The 20,671-nt window shown below is 44.3% G+C and overlaps 1 protein-coding gene across 1 annotated transcript in view; it reads right to left on the bottom strand.

The window, feature by feature from the left end:
* The window catches only part of OTOG (otogelin), a 706,015-nt gene that overhangs the window by 382,946 nt on the left and 302,398 nt on the right, over window positions 1-20,671 (bottom strand). Inside the window, 1 exon segment of the mRNA XM_030202446.1 lies at window positions 17,810-17,944. Coding sequence (XP_030058306.1) covers window positions 17,810-17,944 — 135 coding nt within the window.

Genomic DNA, 20,671 nt, shown 5'->3' with positions numbered 1-20,671 from the left:
ATAGAATGGATACCAAGCGGTACGACCCAACAGGAACATAAATGGCAATTTCCCCTGGAGTTTAGCTCAGATCCAGTGCTTAAAGGCCGATTACAAGCTAGCTGGGCGGAATACAGCACTCATAATCAAGAGCATATAGAGGATCCAGTTTTGTTTTGGGAAGCGGCTAAGGCGGTTCTTAGAGGCGAAGTTATAAGTCACACACACTTTGTGAGGAAGGCACGAGACAGAAAGATCTTGCGTTTAAGTAACCAACTTTGTAAGACAAGGAAGAGATATGGGGAGACACATGCGATAGGTGATAAACAACAAGTGTTAGAGCTTCAAACCGCCTTAAATGAACTTTTGCAAGAGAGGGCACACAAGTCACAGCTTTACTATCGATATATGCTTTATAAACATGTTAATAAAACAGGCAAGTTGATGTCAAAAATAATTACCCCCCGGGGAGGGACTAAGAACATTCTGGCACTGAGGCAAAGCGGGGGAGGGCTCCACACATCAGACAAAGCAATCTGTGAAACTTTTCGGACCTTTTATCAAGGGCTGTACGCTTCCCCAGAGGAAGACGGCCTATTAAATCAGATGTACTTAGAAAATTTAGCTTTACCAAAGCTTACAATACAAGAGTTGGACAGTCTTAATCAATTAATCACTGAGGACGAAGTTAGTATGGTTATAGCCCGCAGCCTGCGATTGAAAGCCCCAGGACCTGATGGTTTAAGAGGAGAATTCTATAAATTGATGGAAGGAGGAGTTATACCCGCAATTACTAGATTTTTGAACCAACTGATAGAGAGACAAAGGTTACCCCCTGACTTGAATAAGGCTCAAATAATAGTCTTGTTGAAGCCGGGGAGGGACCCTCTGGAGCCGACATCGTACCGGCCTATCTCCCTATTAAATTATGATACCAAGTTGTTGGCAAAAATCTTGGCTAATAGACTGGCGAGGTTGCTCCCTCGGTTGATTCATGAAAGTCAGGTGGGTTTTGTGGGAGGTAGAGCAGTGAGTAAAAACTTGAGAGCAATATTGACATCACTAGAGCACAGCTCGCAGGCGAAGGTAGCATCGTTGTTGATCAGCTTCGATGCGGAAAAGGCCTTTGATAAGGTTCACTGGAAGTTTCTTTTTGATACGCTGGAACATTATGGATTTTCAGGGAGATTTGTTGAGGCAATTCACGCCTTATATGCCAACCCATGTGCCACCTTGAGAGTGAACGGGATAGAATCGGAAAGTTTCTGTATCAGGAGAGGCACAAGGCAGGGGTGCCCCTTGTCCCCTCTTCTCTTTGTTTTAGTTTTAGATCCCCTTATTAGAGATATCATGGCAAACCCTTTGATCCGGGGAGTCGGCTTAGGGACCCACATGTTTAAGATCGCAGCATTTGCGGATGACATTTTGGTACATCTCACAAACCCAAGGGAATCCTCAGGCACGTTATTGGAAACCTTTCGTGAATATGGAGACTACTCAGGTTTCCGAATCAATCTAGATAAGTCAGAAGCTCTGGCTTCGCCAGAGGTGAACCAGAGGGACTGGGATCCTGAATTTCCATTGAGATGGGCTAGAGAGTCTTTTAAATATTTAGGAATCCGACTCACAATGAATACTTCAGACTTATATCAGTTGAATGTTAAAATCTTACTGGAACATACTAAAGCTAAATTGGACTCTTGGATGAGCCTTCCACTGTCATTAATGGGACGGATACATTTAGTCCAAATGGTGCTGTTTCCGCGCTGGTTGTACGTCCTTCAAACCCTACCCATGCGCCTATCATGGACTGATTTGAAACGGATGATGCGTCTTTTTAGTCGATTTTGCTGGGCAGGCAAAAAGCCTAAAGTTAGCCAAAACATGTTAATAGGGAGCTGGAGACAGGGGGGAATGGGTATCCCGGATGTGTTCCTATATAACCAGGCGTGTTTGTTGCGTCACCTAGGAGATGTGGTGAATACCACGCAGTATTATACACCTATGGGCTTGGAGGAAGCCTATTTTGCTCCATATGATATATTAGCATTGCTCCATTTACCTCGCAGTTGGCTCCCTTCTAATTTAAAAAAAGTATAATACTACAGCCCCTTCGGGAGGCGTGGCAGTGGTGGATGCGGCAAATGGGGGGCCAACCACACGTTACAGATCAAATCCCAATCGTAGGTAATCCTGTTTTTGAAGCAGGGATAGACAACCCGACATTTGGCAGATGGCAAGGGCTAGGCATCACAAGATTGGAACACCTGTTATTGGAAAATGGGGAAATGATAACATTTGACGCTCTTCAAGATAAAGTGGGATCAGCTTGGGGCAATAGATTTGCCTATGCACAGGTCCGACACTATATGAAATCCCTGAGCCAAGCACCCCTGAGGGGGCGGATGGGGGAACTGCTAAGGGTCTTCTTTGAGGAGTTGCAGACAGAGAAGCAATCTGTATCAGCATTGTATGGGGCACTGGCTAGGCGTAGGTCCCAGAGGCAATATGTTGGTCTTAAGCAAAAATGGGAACAAGATCTTGGGACCTCACTGGCAACATGGGATGTGTCAGCTACCTTGAAGGGCATCCGGGCGTTGGTAACAGATGAGAGGCTGAGGGAGTGTGGTTATAGAGTGGTCCTTCGGGGGTATATGTCTAAAGCACAACTGGCTCATATGTTGGGGCCAGACAACTCGGGGTGTTCTAAGTGCGGAGGGGGTCCCAGCTCATTATATCATGCATTATGGCAATGCCCCAAGGTGCGCATGTTCTGGCAGAGGGTAAGAGGGTTTTTGATTCGATTGGGGAATAGAATTCAAGGAATGGAGAGGCAGTTTCTGTTGGATCAACCAAGAGCGTTTGCTCCATTAGGTGCCCCTGCTATAATGTTATGCAGGAAGCTGAGCTTGGTAGCTCGGAAATGTATTATGCAATACTGGGTCTCTTCGGAAGGGCCAGCTTATTGGCATTGGCGCAATCAGGTGCATCTCCTGGCCTCTTGGGAGGCTAGGGATTCAAAACAATCGCCTAAACGCAGAGTACGTTTTCTACAGATTTGGACACCATACCTGCAAATTCTCAGCCCAAGGGGACGTAGTCTGCTTGTTAATGCCTGATAAATAGTGGAATAATGGAGAGTATGGGTAGCCTGGAGTAGGAAATTTAGTTTAGAGTGGAATTCTGCTTGCAAGGGGGGTAGGTATTGGGTGGGGGGTTGGAGGGGTTGAGTGAGATGTATATGGCTAAAGCTTGGCAGTGCTCTAGAGCTTTGATGTTTAGTTTTCTGATATTTTGTGATAAGCACTATTTCACCTAACGAGGTATTTAAAGTGTATGATATTAGGAACAAAAGTCATTTAACATCTAATATTAGCACTTGCCAAGGAATTGTTAAGAGGGGAGGGGGGAGAAAACTGGGGAAGAAAAGTGTTTGGCGATGTTGAATATGTTGTAAGAATGCTGTTTTGTATATCAAGCAATGCTATATGAATATTCTAAGTTAATTTGTATTGTGATAATCGTCAATAAAACAGTTTAAACATAAAAACTGCTGCTTTAAAAATACGGGAACCGGAAAGGGATCCAAGATGGCCGCCTGAGCAGACGCGCGGGACGGAGCTCCTGCCACCCGTCGAAAACTGCTTCGATTGTGATCCTTCAGACCCGTTATGGGAAAGAGGAAGGGGAAATCTGGAGTGCCTACTCCACGGGCAAGGTTGAACCCCCTCTCTTGAGGCAGATGACATTGGAGGAGACGGGACTCCGGACGCCGGGAGTTGGAGTGTTCGCTTCGGGAGGTCCGGGAGAGCAAGCAGACCAGAGCGCTGAGGGAGTTTTTTTGAGTCCTCCCTCGATAACGGTCCCTCCAAGACCTGGAAGAGGAACGACGGGCGCGAGTGAACAGCACGCTGAGTCTGGAAGTCGGTCCCCAGCGGCTGTGTGTGGAGACCCTGCTGCCTCGTCAACACCAGTGAGTTTGCCAGCTCAGACAGTTTTGCTGCCTGGAAGAAATCCTGATGAACCTTCCATAAGTTTTGGAACTATAAAGAAACCTGCTACCGTTACAATGGAATCATTATGGGATGCAATACAAGGACTGAATTCCAACCTGCAGCAAATGTCAGGTATTTTGTGTGGTGAAGTTGCGGACTTAAAGAAATCACAATCTGATTTGGTAATGAAAGTTGCAGAACAATCTATAAAAATAGAGTTTTTTGATAAAGAATTAAAAACGGTGAACTCCTTGACGAATGTGTTGACAAAAGACACTAGCCTCCAACAACGCAAATTGGAATATTTAGAAAACCAGATTAGGGGGAATAACTTACGTTTTTTCAATTTTCCTAAATCCCCTCTTATTCCAGCGATAGACATGCTTAAAAAGTATTTCACCAAAGTATTAGGTATCCCTTTAGAGGGATACCTACCTATTACTAAAGCAATGTATATTTCAGGAATTGGAGGGAGAGAATTGCCTCCTGACCCCCAATCTGGACTAAATTTAACGGAATTTCTAGAATCTTCACTTGAGGCTATAACTGAAAGAACTATTTTGTTGGTCACCTTCGCTCTACAACTAGATCGGAATAATATTTTCAAACTTTATTTCCGTCACACTAATTCACCCTTCCTTGGCTCAAAAATTCAGGTTTTTCCAGATTTTGCTCGAGAAACCCAAAGGAAAAGAAAGCAGTTTTTGTTGTTGAAAGAGAGGATGTTGCGAATAGGAGGGACCTTTCAGTTAAGATTCCCCTGTAGATGTTGTGTTTCTTTGAATTCTGTAAATTATATTTTTTTTGAACCAGAGAAGTTAAAAGAATTTATTGTATCAAAGGAATAATGCTGCAGCAGTCCTTGAGTGCAAAGTGTTTAACCGGCTAGCGACACTCCTTACTCTGTCTGCTTGATTATATGAAGTAATTCATTTTTATATTAATCGGGTTTTGTTTGAATTTCCTTTTCTTGGATCCACACTATGAGGACTAATGGTTAAAGATTTTTCTTGATATGATAATGTGTATGTAAATTTTTTTTCCTTTGTGTGAATTTATGTTAATTGCATAAATGTAAATTGAATAATAATAATAATAAAAATAAAAAAATAAAAAAATACGGGAACGGGACCGTCCCCCAGGAGGAGAGGGAGGGGGAAATATACCTGCAGAGCAGAAATACCCTAATGTAGACCCAGGATGGAATAATAATAGTGAAAACGACTGAGCAAAAATGACAGATCTTAGAAACCTGATAATAGCAGGAATAAAAGAAGCGGTCCCTAAAAATCAGAATGTAGCAAAGGCTTTTGAGGTCCATCAGGAAAAGGATTAAACCCCATCTACTTTTCTCCAGAAATTAAGGGAGAGAATGAGGCAAAACTCGGGGCTGTCCTCAGAAGATCCTGTGGGGCAGGGTCTCCTGAAAATACATTTTGTGACTAAATCCTGGCCCGATATTCAAAAGAAATTGCAGAAGATGGAGGGATGGAATGAGAAATCTATAGAGACTCTTCTTACAGAGGCACAGAAAGTGTTTGTGAGGAGAGAAGAGGAAAGGCAAAAGCATAAGGCTAAAATAATGATGAATACTTTAAATGACGTAGTTAAGAAGCAAATAGACACTAAGGAACAGAAAGGTGAGAGGGGAAGAGGATTTTTAAGAGAAAGGGGACAGAGAGATAGAGGATATGGAGGGGCAGGGGGATTTCTAGGGACAGAAATTCCCAGTGGATGGCCTCCCAATCTGGATGTTTTGAATGTGGGAAAATGGGGCATTTTAAAAGAGAATGTCCCAAGTTGGTGAGGGAAGAAGAGGTTTTCACTCTCATGGAAGATTAGGGGAGTCAGGGGCTCCTGACCCTGACGTCTCACCAGGAGCCCTTGATAAATTTATGGGTGGGACCAGAAAGGGAAGAGACAGTCTTTTTGGTAGATACAGGAGCAGCAAAATCCTCTGTGGCTCAGCTGCTGAAAGGGGTTAAATTGACATCACAGAAGTTGTCTGTGAGTGGAGTAAAAGGGGAAGGATTTTCGGTCCCCTTGTTGGAAAAAAACGGTGATTAGAACCAGGAATGATGAAGTTGAGGGAGCTCTCCTGTATATACCTGAAACAGGATGCAACCTGCTGGGCAGAGACTTAATAGCACAATTAGGTCTGGGTAAGCAAGTCATAGATGGACAAATAACTATTAAAATGAACCATCTTACTGGGAATTGATCAGTGGCGTACCAAGGGCGGGGCGATGGGGGCGGTCCGCCCCGGGTGTCAGCAGGTGGAGGGGTGCTCATCGCATCGGCCCTTCCCTCACTGTGCCCCACCCTCGTGGAAATAGGAATTTACATCAGAGGGCGGGACACAGTGAGGGAAGGGCCGACACAACAAGGCGATTTGCTTCATTTACAGCAGAGCAGACGCGAGGCGCTGCACTGATTTTTTTTTAAGGCTGGGTGCCGGGTGGCAGGAGAAGAGGGTCGTCTGTCGAAAGAGCTGGTAGGCACGTGGGGACTGGGTTGGGAGGGGGGGCTCAGATGGGAGAAGGGGACTGAGTCTATGTGGGCTCAGATGGAAGAAGGGGACTGGGACTGGGTCTGGGGGGGGGGCTCAGATGGGAGAAGGGAACTGGGACTGGGTCTGGGGGGGGGCTCAGATGGTAGAAGGGGACTGGGTCTGGGGGGGGCTCAGATGGGAGAAGGGACTTGGAGCTGGAACTGGAACTGGGGTCTGAGAAGGGGCAGGAGGGAGAATGGGGCCATGCTTGGGGCAGGTGGGAAAATGGGTCTGGGGCTGAAAATTGAGGCCCTAATGCAAGGCACGTGGATGAAGGGGACTGGAACTGGGGGCTGAAAAGGGGGGTAGGTGGGATAAAGCCGTGGCATAGCCACAGGTGGGCCTGGGTGGGCCAGGGCCCACCCAATTAGGGCTCAGGCCCACCCAACAGCAGCACACATATTAGTGGTAGCAGGTGGGGATCCCAAGCTCCGCCAGCAGAAGAGTTCCCCCTGATGGTAATGAAAACGCTATTCTCCAGGATACCAGCACCTGCGCATGCTCAGTTTTCAGCGCGTGCCTGCTGCAGACTGCTAAGGTGGAAAAATGCATTTTCCCACCAACTGAGATTTTTTTTTGATGGTGGGTGAAGGGGAGAACACTGGGTGCCCACCCACTTCTTGCCTAGGCCCATCCAAAATCTGTTGTCTGGCTACGCCCCTGGGATAAAGGGGCTAGTACTGGAACTGGGGGCTGAAAAGGGGCAGGGGCTGAAACGGTGGGGACTGGGGGCTGAAAAGGGGACAGGGAGAAGTGGCTGGGGGCTGAAGCTTGGGACTGGTGGGAGAAAAGGGCTGGGGCTGAAACGCAGAGCGAGAGAGGGGACAGATCCAGGATGGAAGGGGGAGCAGACCCTGGATGGATGGGAGAGGGAGGGCAAAGGTGGATTGAAGGGGCAGAGAGAAAGGGCAGACAGTGGATGGAAGGGATAGAATGGGCTGACAGTGGATGGAAGGGGGAGAGAGAGAGGGCAGATGTTGGATGGAAGAGGCAGAGATAGGTGGCAGATTTTATTTGTTACATTTGTACCCCACGCTTTCCCACTCATGGCAGGCTCAATGCGGCTTACATATACAGGTACTTATTTGTACCTGGGGCAATGGAGGGTTAAGTGACTTGCTCAGAGTCACAAGGAGCTGCCCGTGCCTTCAGTTCCCCAGGACCAGAGTCCACCACCCTAACCACTAGGCCACAGAGAGGGCAGACAGTGGATGGAAGGGGTTGGGAGAGAGGGCAGACATTAGATGGAGGGGACGGCAGAGAGAGCGAAGACAGATGCTGGATGGAAGGAAGACAGTGAAAAGAAGATGAGGACAGCAGAAACCAGAGACAACAAACTGTAAATAAAATATATATTTTATTTTTTTGTTTTAGGATAAAGTAGTATTGTAGATGTGTTAATAAATGTTTATAAATAGAACATGTAAATAAGGTAATCTTTTTATTGGACTAATTTTAATACATTTTGACTAACTTTCAGAGAACAAAACCCCCTTCCTCAGGTCAGGATAGCATACTGTGACAGCACTATACTGTATTGACCTGAAGAAAGAGGTTTTGGCCTCTGAAAGCTAAATGTATTAGTCCAATAAAATGGTATTATTTTATTTTCTATATTTGTTTTATTTCTATTTGTTAATTTGTAAAGTGGTGATTGGTATTTGTTAGTTTTTTCAAATTTACATCTGCTGTCTTTATATTTTGCACAGTACTAGGGGGCATTTTCTGTTTCTGTGATATTGCATTGTATGCAGAGTGTGGCATCTTGAGGGTTCAGTTTAATTTTTGTCTAAATAGAAAGTTTATGATTACTTATTCTTTAGTGGATTAGGGTGTATCTGTTTGTGAAAAAGACATGGCTTTCGGTTGGCATTGACTGTGCAGGATCGACGATCTGTACTATTCTGTCTGGTTTCGTTTTACAATAGGTGAATTGATGTTCTAGTGCTCACTGCAGTGTTTAAGGTGCTTTCCTTTTCCTTGTGTGACTTGTAGAAATTACTGCTTATGGTATGCAAGAATTGCTCTATAGGTCCTGAGTGTTTTGTATTCTTGGTATGCCTAGTACTGGATTTTGGAGGGGGGTGTTAAAAATTGACCAGCCCCGGGTGTTAACTACCCTAGGTATGCCACTGGAATTGATCCTGGGGTATGGGTCACAGAAGGGAATCGGGGGGGGGGGGGGGGGTTAAAAATTCCTCCAGTGAAGATCAAATTGAAGCAGGAAAGTGAAGTGATATGCCAAAAGCAATACCCTATTTCCTTTGAAGGAAGAAAGGGCCTGCAACCAGTGATAGAACAATTAATAACGGATAAGTTAATTTAACCATGCATGTCACCCTTTAACACTCTGGTTCTTCCAGTTCTCAAACCGGATGAAACATATAGGTTAGTGCAGGACCTAAGAGAATTGAACAAAATATTACAAGTCAGACACCCTGTAGTCCCTAATCCTTATACCCTACTAAGCAAAATACCAAATGATCACAAATGGTTTAGCGTAATAGATTTGAAAGATGCATTTTGGTCCTGCCCCTTGACGGAAGATTCTAGAGATTTATTCGCCTTCGAATGGGAAAATACCCATATTGGATGGAAGCAACAGTTCTGGTGGACTGTTCTGCCGCAAGGGTTCACAGAATCCCCAAATTTATTCAGGCAGGTTTTAGAGCAGGTTCTGGAAAGGTTCCCGGTGCAACCTGAATCCACCCTTCGCCAGTATGTAGATGACCTATTGATTATGGGGAAAAAGAAAAATACAGTGAAAGAAGTCACTGATAATTTGCTAAATTTTCTGGGACAGCAGGGTCTGTGAGTGACTAAAATAAGATTACAGTATGTGGAAAAAGAGGTGAAATATTTGGGACATTTAATCAGTGAAGGACAAAGGCGAATAAATCCAGAAAGAATACAAAGAATTGTAGAAACACAGCTCCCAAAGACCAAGAAAGAGTTAAGAAAATTCCTAGGTCTGATAGGATACTGTAGGCTATGGATAGACTCGTCTGCCCAAAAGACAAAGGGACTGTATGCAAAGCTAGTGGATAGTCCCACACTGATAGATTAAGATGGGAAAATGAAGAGGAAGTATGGATAAAATGCTTAGAGGAAGATTTATCCATGCCCCTGTGTTAGCCCTGCCATCCTTGGAAAAACCTTTTCATTTGTTTGTGTCAATAGATGGCTTTGGGGGTTCTTACACAGACATGGGGAGGGAAGAAACCCCCAGTAGCATATCTCTCAAAAATGCTGGATCCTGTTTCCAGAGGGTGGCCCAGCTGTGTCCAAACAGTGGCAGCCACCGCAATTTTGGTAGAAGAAAGCCGGAAGCTAACCTTTGGGGGAGCCTTGATAGTGAGTACACCTCACTCTGTAAGAGCCATACTTACTCAGAGAGCCCACAGATGGCTAATTGATTCTAGATTGTTAAAGTATGAAGCCATATTAATGGAAAAGGATGATTTAGTCCTGACTACGGAGAATTGTGTTAATCCGGCTTCCTTCTTATCAAAAAGGGTGGGGATTAAGACATATCACATGACTGTTTAGACATCATTGAATATCAGACAAAAATCAGGCCAGATATAAGGGATAGGCCCTTGCAGACAGGGAGACAATTATTTGTGGATGGATCCTCCTGGGTCTTGTAGGGAAAAAGACATAGTGGATATGTGGTAATAGATGCAAACACCCAGGAAGTATTGGAAGCAGAAAGACTGCCTAATATATGGTCAGCTCAGACCTTCGAGCTGTATGCCTTGAGTCAGGCATTATTAATCCTGAAGGAACAGGATGAAACCATCTATACTGATTTACAATATGTCTTTGGGGTGGTACATACTTTTGGGAAAATGTGGAAAGAAAGGGGATTAATCACAAATAGAGGGAAAGAATTGGTACAAGAGAAATTAGTGACAAGGGTGCTCAAGAATCTGCTGCTGCCAAGGGTGATTGTGGTGGTGCATATCCTGGGGCATCAGAAATTATCTATCCCAGAAGCTAAGGGAAATAGGTTGGCCAATGAAGCAGCTAAGGAAGCAGCCCTCCAAGAACAGCCCACAAAAATATATGTCCTGATCCCTACGATCCCAGAAGTAGAACAGTTACCCTGTTTCAGTAGGGAAGAGAAAGATAAGCTCATCCAGCTAGGGGCTGTACAGACAGAAGAAGGAAAATGGCTTTTGCCTGATGGCAGCCAAATGTTAAACAAAGCTGTAATGAGAGAGGTGACGGCCATACTGCATCAGGGGAGTCATTGGGGGAGTCAGGTCCTGTGTGATGCAGTACTAAGAAGATATGGAGGCTTGGGAATGTATTCTGTGGCTAAACAAATTTGTGAAAGATGTGTGATATGTCAGAAAATAAATAAAAAGGTACTTAGAAAAGCTATCCCTGGGGGAAGGGAACCAGGGCTTAGACCTTTTCATACAAGTGGATTTTACAGAACTACCCCCAGTGCAGAGATTAAAATATTTACTGGTAATTGTGGATCATCTGACAGGCTGGTTAAAGGCAATTCCAATAGTCTCAGTCACGGCACAAGGGGTGTCAAAGATAATCTTGGAACAAATAATTCCCAGATATGGGTTGGTGGGAAATATAGATTCAGACCAAGGGAGCCATTTTACCTCCAGAGTTTTGCAGGGAGTGATGGAGGATCTGGGAATTACCTGGCACTTCCACACTCCATGGCACCCACCCTCATCTGGGAAGGTGGAAAGAATGAATCAAACATTGAAAAAGCAGATTTCAAAAATAATGCTAGAAACCAAATTACCCTGGACAAAGTGCTTATCAATTGCACTACTAAGAGTCAGGACTGCACCCCGAAAGGGACCTGGGAATTTCCCCCTATGAAATGTTGTTTGGTTACCTTATATGGGGGGAAAAGGGGGGTTATCCACATTTGAAATCAAGGATCTGTATTTAAAGAATTATATACTGGCACTGTCTTCCTCTTTATCTCATTTAAGGGAGATCACTCAAATCTGCTGTTCACAAGATCCAGCTGGGAGATTGGGTACTGGTCAAGTCCTGGAAAGAGTCCAAGCTACAGCCCTCCTGGGAAGGTCCTTATCAAGCCCTGCTGACCACTGAAACCCACGGTCAGGACAGTCGAGAAGGGTTGGACACACTACACCAGGATCAAGGGACCAGTGGAGGCACCTGCAAATTCCCTCAGGTGGACAGTGATAAATACAGAGGATCATCTCAAAATAAAGATTACAAGAAATACTGAAAACATTGAACAATTTCTACGAGAGACTTGCTTTGAGCTGGGATCCAGGTCCTGATGATAATCCTGCCTGGGATCCTGTGACCAGGTTTTGTAGACTGTGTGAATCATTAATAGACACTTGGACTACAGGACCAGGGACATCTATTATAGTGGAAGAGGACGTATTATATGGGTGTGCTAAAATAAGGGTGGAACAGGGAGACATATCACTACCCCGACCTAACACGGGGGAACTGGTAACGTTTTGGCTCATTACATATGAAATACTGGGAGGGGGCTGGCAACCTTGGTACTTTATAAGAAAAAGGGGGGATAGAGTTGTTGAACTATTTAGGCTTGTTAAGATTAGAAGACTGTCTTCCTTTAGCATAGGGGCTATAACCATCCCTTTTCCTTTATAAAGTGCATATATCCTGTCCTAAATGCAGATAGAACAAATAGAAATAGCAGTGATAGTATTGTTGCAACTTGTAGGACTAGTTTTGTTCTGCTGCTTAAATAAGGAAAGATTCTGGGGGAGACCTAAGGGGGACGAAGGAGATGATTTGGAATTGGTTACCTTTAACCAGTCCAGGGTCTAATTTGTCCAACATGAGCGGTCTCAGCCTTTCCTTATTGGTAATCATAATATTAATGTTAATGAGTCATGTTAATGCTTTCATGGTCACACACACCACTCTCCCGAAGTCATTTCACCCTCTTCAGAATAAGCATGTGAATCTTACAATAAGGATAAATGAAACCAGTAAACCCAGGTGATTAAGTTTGACGTGTGCAACCTAATTGACTGTGGGGATTTAAAAGCACAGAGAAAATATAGCAGGGAAGACAAGTATATGTGTCTAGATGCACCCTGTATTGTGGACTACACAGGCACAGGGATGGATTGTGCTATACCTAGTGGGGTAGACGCGAAAATAACTAAGCCCCGGATCTCCATCCTTAAAGGACCCTCTCAGTCTGACTGTAGGGATAAGGAGTGTAATGCTGTTTTCATGACAATCATTGGTACAAAGTGGACAGAAGAGGTTAATGGTAAGGCCTATATGAAGGACGTGGAGGGGCATAATCGAACGGAAACATCTATCTCCATGGGCGTTTATCTCCGAGAATGGGTCCGTGAAGGGGCGGACCGAACCGTGTTTTCGAAAAAAATAGACGTCCATGTTTTATTCGACAATTTGTGAGCTGGGCGTTTTTGTTTTTCAGTGATAATGGAAAATGAAAGCGCCCAGCTCAAAAACGAATAAATCCAAGGCATTTGTTCGTGGGAGGGGCCAGGAGTCGTAGTGCACTGGTCCCCCTCACATGCCAGGACACCAACCGGGCACCCTAGGGGGCACTTTTACAAAACAAACAAAAAAAAAAAGTAAAAGAGCTCCCAGGTGCATAGCACCCTTCCCTTGGGTGTTGAGCCCCCCAAATCCCCCTCAAAACCCACTGCCCACAAGTCTACACCATTACTATAGCCCTAAGGGGTGAAGGGGGGCACCTACATGTGGGTACAGTGGGTTTGGGGGGCGGTGTGGAGGGCTCCCATTTACCAGCACAAGTGTAACAGGTGGGGGGGGGATGGGCCTGGGTCTACCTGCCTGACGTCCACTGCACCCCCTAATAACTGCTCCAGTGACCTGCATACTGCTGCCAGGGAGGTGGGTATGACATTTGAGGGTGAACATAAAAAGTTGTGAAACGGCATATTTTTGTGGTGGGAGGGGGTTTGTGACCACTGGGGGAGTCAGGGGAGGTCATCCCTGACTCCCTCCAGTGGTCATCTGGTCATTTAGGGCACTTTTTGGGGCCCTATTTGTGGAAAAACAGGGTCCAGGAAAAGTGCCCTAAATTCTCGCTAAAAACGCATATTTTTTTCCATTATCGGCGAAAGGCGCCTATCTCTGATCGGCCGATAACCACGCCCCAGTTCTGCCTTCACCACGCCTTTGACACGCCCCCATCAACTTTGTCCGCATCCGCGACGGAGTGCAGTTGAAAACGTCCAAATTCGGCTTTCGATTATACCGCTTTATTCGTTTTTGTGAGATAAACGTCTATCTCCCGATTTGGGTCGCAATATAGGCGTTTTTCTTTTTCAATTATAAGCTGGATAATAACATAGTAACATAGTAGATGACGGCAGAAAAAGACCTGCATGGTCCATCCAGTCTGCCCAAGACAAACTCATATGTGTATACCTTACCTTGAATTTGTACCTGTCCTTTTCAGGGCACAGACCATATAAGTCTGCCCAGCAGTATTTCCCGCCTCCCAACCACCAGTCCCGCCTCCCATCACCGGCTCTGGTACAGACCGTATAAGTCTGCCCTCCCCTATCCTCGCCTCCCAACCACCACCCCCTCTTCCCCCCAACTGCTCTGCCACCCAATTTCAGCTAAGCTTCTGAGGATCCATTCCTTCTGCACAGGATTCCTCTATGCATATCCCACGCATGTTTGAACTCTGTTACCGTTTTCATCTCTATAGCGCTACAAGGCGTGGAGGGGCATAATTGAACGAAAATGTCTATCTCCATGGGCGTTTATCTCTGAGAACGGGTCCGTGAAGGGGCGGACCGAACCGTATTTTTGAAAAAAATAGACGTCCATGTTTTATTCGACAATTTGTGAGCTGGGCGTTTTTGTTTTTCAGTGATAATGGAAAATGAAAGCGCCCAGCTCAAAAAACGAATAAATCCAAGGCATTTGTTCGTGGGAGGGGCCAGGAATCGTAATGCACTAGTCCCCCTCACATGCCAGGACACCAATCGGGCACCCTAGGGGGCACTTTTACAAAAACAAAAAAAAAGGTAAAAGAGCTCCCAGGTGCATAGCACCCTTCCCTTGTGTATTGAGCCCCCTAAATCCCCCTCAAAACCCACTGCCCACAAGTCTACACCATTACTATAGCCCTAAGGAGTGAAGGGGGCACCTACATGTGGGTACAGTGGGTTTGGGGGGGTTGGATGACTAAGCATTAAGCAGCACAATTGTAACAGGTAGGGGGGGATGGGCCTTGGTCCACCTGCCTGAAGTCCACTACACCCCCTAACAACTGCTCCAGGGACCTGCATACTGCTGCCAGGGAGGTGAGTATGACATTTGAGGGTGAAAATAAAAAGTTGTGAAACATCATTTTTTTGTGGTGGGAGGGGGTTAGTGACCACTGGGGGAGTCAGGGGAGGTCATCCCCGATTCCCTCTGGGGGTAATCTGGTCATTTAGGGCACTTTTTGGGGCCTTATTCGTGAAAAAACAGGGTCCAGGAAAAGTGCCCTAAATTCTAGCTACAAACGCATACTTTTTTTCCATTATCGGCGAAAGGCGCCCATCTCTGATCGCCCGATAACCACGCCCCAGTTCCGCCTTCACCACGCCTTTGACACGCCCCCATCAACTTTGTCCGCATCCGCGACGGAGTGCAGTTGAAAACTTACAAATTCGGCTTTCAATTATACAGCTTTATTCGTTTTTGTGAGATAAACGTCTATCTCCCAATTTGGGGCACAATATAGGCGTTTTTCTATTTCGATTATAAGCAGGATACTCTGTTTGGAATGGGAATAGATGTATTAGGAAGAGACCCAGTAGCATGCTGTTTAAAGATTATTGTGGAAAAGAAGTTTCAGGATATTCCAATTGCAACAAACATGCCTATAATAAAGCCATTTCAACCACCTCTAAATGATCCTAAAATGGTGCAAGTAATAGAGGTGAAGGATTTGAGAGAAACATTTGAAATAGAAACAGGATAAGGGGAGATAAATGCCTGGGTTGAATGGGTCAAATTTACAGTGGCAAGTCTGAACAAAAGTGATTGCTATGCATGTGCCTCAGGCAGACCAGTGGCTCAAATTACTCCTTTTCTTTTGGGGTGGAATTCAGATCCCAATGCAATGAGATGTATACTTGCTCTGTTTCAGGAAGAAGGAGCATGGGGAAATGACTCCTGCAAATCTCTAGCACTGCTGTTCCCGGCACTAAGCCTTAAAGATGTGTGAATACCACCAGTCTTCTCACCAGGCCATGGGAACCATTCAGCTTGTTTCTCAAGAAGGGGGGAAGGGGGCAACCAGGCAGGTAGGAGTTTTACACACATGCTTGCAAGCAATGAATGTGACTGGGAAGCAGGCTAGTGGAAACTATTCAAACCTGAAAATAGCCAGAGCAGATGTGTGGTGGTATTGCAGGGGAAGAATTCTCAGGCCAACCCTGCCTACAGACTGGACAGGCACATGTGCATTAGTACAACTGGCTATACCATTCACCCTGGCATTTGAAGAAGGGCCCAAGTTACATAATAGGCAAAAGGGAGATAGCATAAGTACCAGGGGTGTACCAGATGAGTTCAAGGCTAAGAATCAGATAGCTGCAGGATTTGAATCTGCTCTCTTTTGGTGGTCAACTGTCAACAAGAATGTAGATTGGACAAACCATATATAGTACAACCAGCAAAGATTCATAAACTACACCCGAAATGCAGTGAAAGGCATAGCTGAGCAGTTAGATGCAACCAGTAGAATGGCATGGGAGAATAGAATGGTTCTAGACATGATGTTAGCTGAGAGAGGGGGGACCTGTGTGATGCTTGGGGGGGGGGGGGGGGGCAATGCTGTACTTTCATACCCAATAACACAGCTCCTGATGGGACAATCACTAAAGCCCTCCTAGGACTTACAACCCTAGCAGATGAATTGGCAGAAAACTCAAGTATAGGTAATTCTTTAACAGGATGGTTAGATACATGGTTTTTCCATGTTTACTTCCCTAATAGTAGTGGCAGGAGTCTTAGTGGGATTAGGATATTGTGTAATCCCATGTGTCAGAAACTGATTGAAACAGCAATTTCAAAGAAAATGTCTTTAGGCCCACCATCCTATTCAGAGAATGTAATGCTCTTAGGAGAACAGAAGGTTAATGAAGAGTGTGAAAATATGTTAAAAAGGCTGGAAGAGTGTTGTGAGAGACTGTAGATGAAAAAGCAATAAAAGGATCAAAGAAAAGAAAAGGGATTTGTGAGAAATGTGTACATATATTGCTTTTTCACTTAACATAATTGCAAAGATAGAATATATAACTTATGCCCTGGTAGAAAGGAACTCTTTAGGGGTAAGTTTATAACTATATTTGTGTAGGCCCTTTCTAACAGAGATCACCACATTATATCTTTCTAAATTACTAACAAAGAAACTGTGTTAGTTTAAAGAAATGTGTGAAAATTGATAAGAACTGCTGAGACAGGAGGAGAGAGGGGAGAGGGGGAAGAAATAAGCCCAAACTGCTGAAAGAGATGTATGTGGGTTTCAAGGACAGGCCTTAGAGCTGAAATAGAGGTTGGGCCAGACAAGAAAACCATGAAACTGTGAAACTATGTACAAAGGGAACAAGGGAAAAAGGGAGGTTGGGGGAAGGAGAAGCATACCATGTATGAAAATACTAATGCAGATAAGAAAATGTAAATCGAGCAAAAGAACTAACAATGAATAGAGGCGCTCTGTCTATGGAAAATTTTCAGACGGGACTGTCATATGATAACCAGCACTGATGTAATAGGGGGTAAATGTGATCAATAACCAATGAGAAACTTAGGGGCAGACACCTAATGTAACCAGAAAGAAAGAATATATAAACTAAAAATTACGGAAGGGTGTGCCTGCTTGCTGTCAGAGACACCCATTCTTGCAAGAGTATATTTTGAAATAATACATTAATTAAGACTTGTTTCATCAAATTTGCTTTTGTAAGTTCTTTTTGTATAAGTTCTCAGGTTATCTGGGGGTTATTTATAACAACAGTGCTCACACATGACCCTGCACTGAGTATCAAGGTCTAACTTAGCCAGTGATGTAAGCATTAAAAAAAAATACTCACTGGCACCAGCTGAATATTGACAGGAACATTTCTGAACTAGTTTTTTCTAAGATTTCTCTCAAGAATGTGCAGATCCGTTAAATAAATATTTCCAGTTCAATTTATACAACACTTCTTTGATAGTTTCATTGAGATTTTATCAACTAATATGTTCTTCTCCTTTGCTGAAAGGGAAAACTTACTGGACTCCCGAAGTCATCATCGAACACTATGAATGACTGTCCAACATTAATGGAAATAAATTTCCTACAAATGACTCCTGTATTGAAGCAGTTCACATTTTCTGCAATGACTGAGAAACTGGCAGTAGATGTGCTCTGTGAATAGAACAAAACACTTCTGTTAGCAGAATCAATTTTCGAATGCAGTTTTGTAATCTATTGAATAATAACTGTCTGGAGAAATAGAGGGATCGATATCAAGCTGGTGTATTGTTATTTGGCAGCCCAGGCCTGAGACTTTGGTTCAAGTTTTGAAATGAGGTTCTGAAATGATATAAAAACTTATAGGCCTTTAGCCATAATTTGAACTCTGAAGTTCCAGCAAGCTCCTGAGCTATTGGGACACACCATGCAGCAAAATGAGGAAGGAGCTAGGGTCCAAAAACCTCAGAAACAGGCTTCATAGGCCAGGTGCAAGGAAATTGCAAAAGTTTGTGGTTAAGCAAGCTAAGGATGAGAACATGTTTAAGATTTGAAGCTACTCATTAGCATAAGCCAATCAGTGCTAACCATGACATTAGCATAGATCCAATCAGATGTGCTTACCTATATCCTGAGTAAACCTATAAAAATGAGGGTACTTCCTGCTTCAAGAGAGAGAGAGGCAGCCACAGCTACTCTCTCTCCATGGGAAACAACTGCAGCACCCCAGAATTGGCTAAAAACCCAATTGCTTTCCCATGAATACCTTTGAGTGATAAAATATATCACATAAGACTAAAACCCAGATAGTACCTATTAGCAGCTGGAATATTACATTCCTATAACTAATTGAATGGTATTTCTCTAGACAAATAATGTTCTGTAAATTGTGTCTGCAGACTAATGGCTAATTGTAATTATACTTGATGCCTATGAAATAAAAGATACCTTCTTAACTATATTTTGTATGTGTTCTTGGCTACTTATGAGCTAGTACACAGCTCTGGTAAGTAAGGAGTTCAGATATACGAGGTGAGTATATTGAAAGCATTCTTGGGGAGTTTCCTGTGCTCGAGATACCTCCATTTGGTCTGGGGGTGTCTCGGGGACTGGAAATAACCCCTAGAAATAATTCACTGGTGGTGGATAGCATTTTTTATAAATGCTGACTGCTGCCAGCTAATTTATACCTGGATATTCAGTGCTGGGCCATATCTGGGCAACAACACAGAATATTCAGGTCAGCAGCTGTACCTTGAAAGTTATGTGGCTATAACTGATATTCAGTGCTGTACCAACATAGCTAGCCAGCCCAGTGATGTAGCCACAGATGGGAACAGTACTGAGGATGTGTGTGTGTGGGGACTGGGGGTTCAGAGGGAGATACTGATTGCCATCAGGAGAGGGATGTTGAAGAAGGAAGAGCCACCACAACTCCTGTAGTAGTGCTGTGCTACTGGACCCCACTTTGTACTCAGACCAACCCAGCAGCAATGTGGCTAGTAGGGAGATGAAGACTCCTGACATCTCTCCCTCCAGGAGATCGGAGGAGGGGGTCACTTAACTCCACTCCCTCGGTACCTTTAAATCCTTTAGTTCTTCATTGGCAACCTGATCCTTCCCTCTGATGTAACTTCCTGTTCATGGGACCAGAAAGATGTGTCAGAGGGAAGGCTTGGAGCTGCTGCTCATTGCCAGTGAAGACCTAAAGGATTTAAAGGTACTGGGGGGTCATGGCCCAGGGCAGTGGAGTTAAGTGACCACCCTGATCACCTGGGAGGAGGGAGAGATGCTGGGCGGGTTGTCATGCTCACCTACTCTGGGCTCAGACCCGCTCAAAATGTAGTGTCTGTTTACACCCCATGAACCAGTCTAAAATAGGACTGCTATCTATGTGATCCTTCTTGCCCAGTTTGCTATTCAGGCAACAGCACTGAATACCTCTGCTGACCACATAACTCCTAGCTCTACTTAGTCTCCATCCCCGGACTACTCTGGCACCAGATGGTGCCACAGCAGTCAGGGGGGATATTTGGTGGCACTGCTTGGTTAAGAGCTGCTGAACATCCCCTCCTGACTCGCTCAACATGATTTGACCGAGTAGGAGCCTCTCCTGTCCTGATAAATAATTTTAAATATCAGGCCCAGTGCTGTTATTATCACCATGCCATTCTTATTTAAAACATAGCTATAAATGGGTGCCATAAAAATATGCGCTAAGTGCTATTTGATAAACGGTGCTCCAAGTGGAGCGCTGTTTATAGAATAGTGCTTAGTGCCGGGATCCGCTCCCAAAATTGGGCATGAGGATTTACATAAGCTGAACCTTGGGCTTAAATTAGGCACGGATCCCCCAAATTTTATAATGCTGTGCACAAAATGTAGAACAATCTCTGACCCGACCATGCCACTCCCATGGCCACATCCCACTTCTTATCCGCACGAAAAAATTTACATGCACATTTTTATATAATAGCAGCTATAAAAATGCACATATAAATTCCAATTATTACCAATTAGCTCCAATAATTGATTGTTAGCACCCAATTATCAGTACTATTGGCTCGTTAAGCCTGACTTAAATCCTATTACTAGTAAACCTCAGCACAATAAACACTAAACATGGATGGTCATCATCCTTCACATCGTCTACAAGTGGTACACGATAAAAAAACACTCTGAAAATATATCGGCTGCTAGTCAAAGCTACTTATCTAGCACTAGGGGTCAAAGTGACAAATAAAGAATGTTAGAGGTGACATTTTTAGCCCAAACCAGGTTTGGCTGACAATTTTTGGAGGTTAGAAGCCAAATTGATCCCTTTGGAAAATGAGAAGGGCTGTGTGCCTGATATCAGGAGCCCAGAGGTTCCTATTCAAAAACCCATTCAACATTTGAACT

This window comes from Microcaecilia unicolor, chromosome 4, assembly GCF_901765095.1.
Source record: "Microcaecilia unicolor chromosome 4, aMicUni1.1, whole genome shotgun sequence".
Classification (NCBI taxonomy): domain Eukaryota; kingdom Metazoa; phylum Chordata; class Amphibia; order Gymnophiona; family Siphonopidae; genus Microcaecilia; species Microcaecilia unicolor.
The sequence above is the reverse complement of the archived record's forward strand: the minus strand, read 5'-3'. Positions and strand labels throughout refer to the sequence as shown.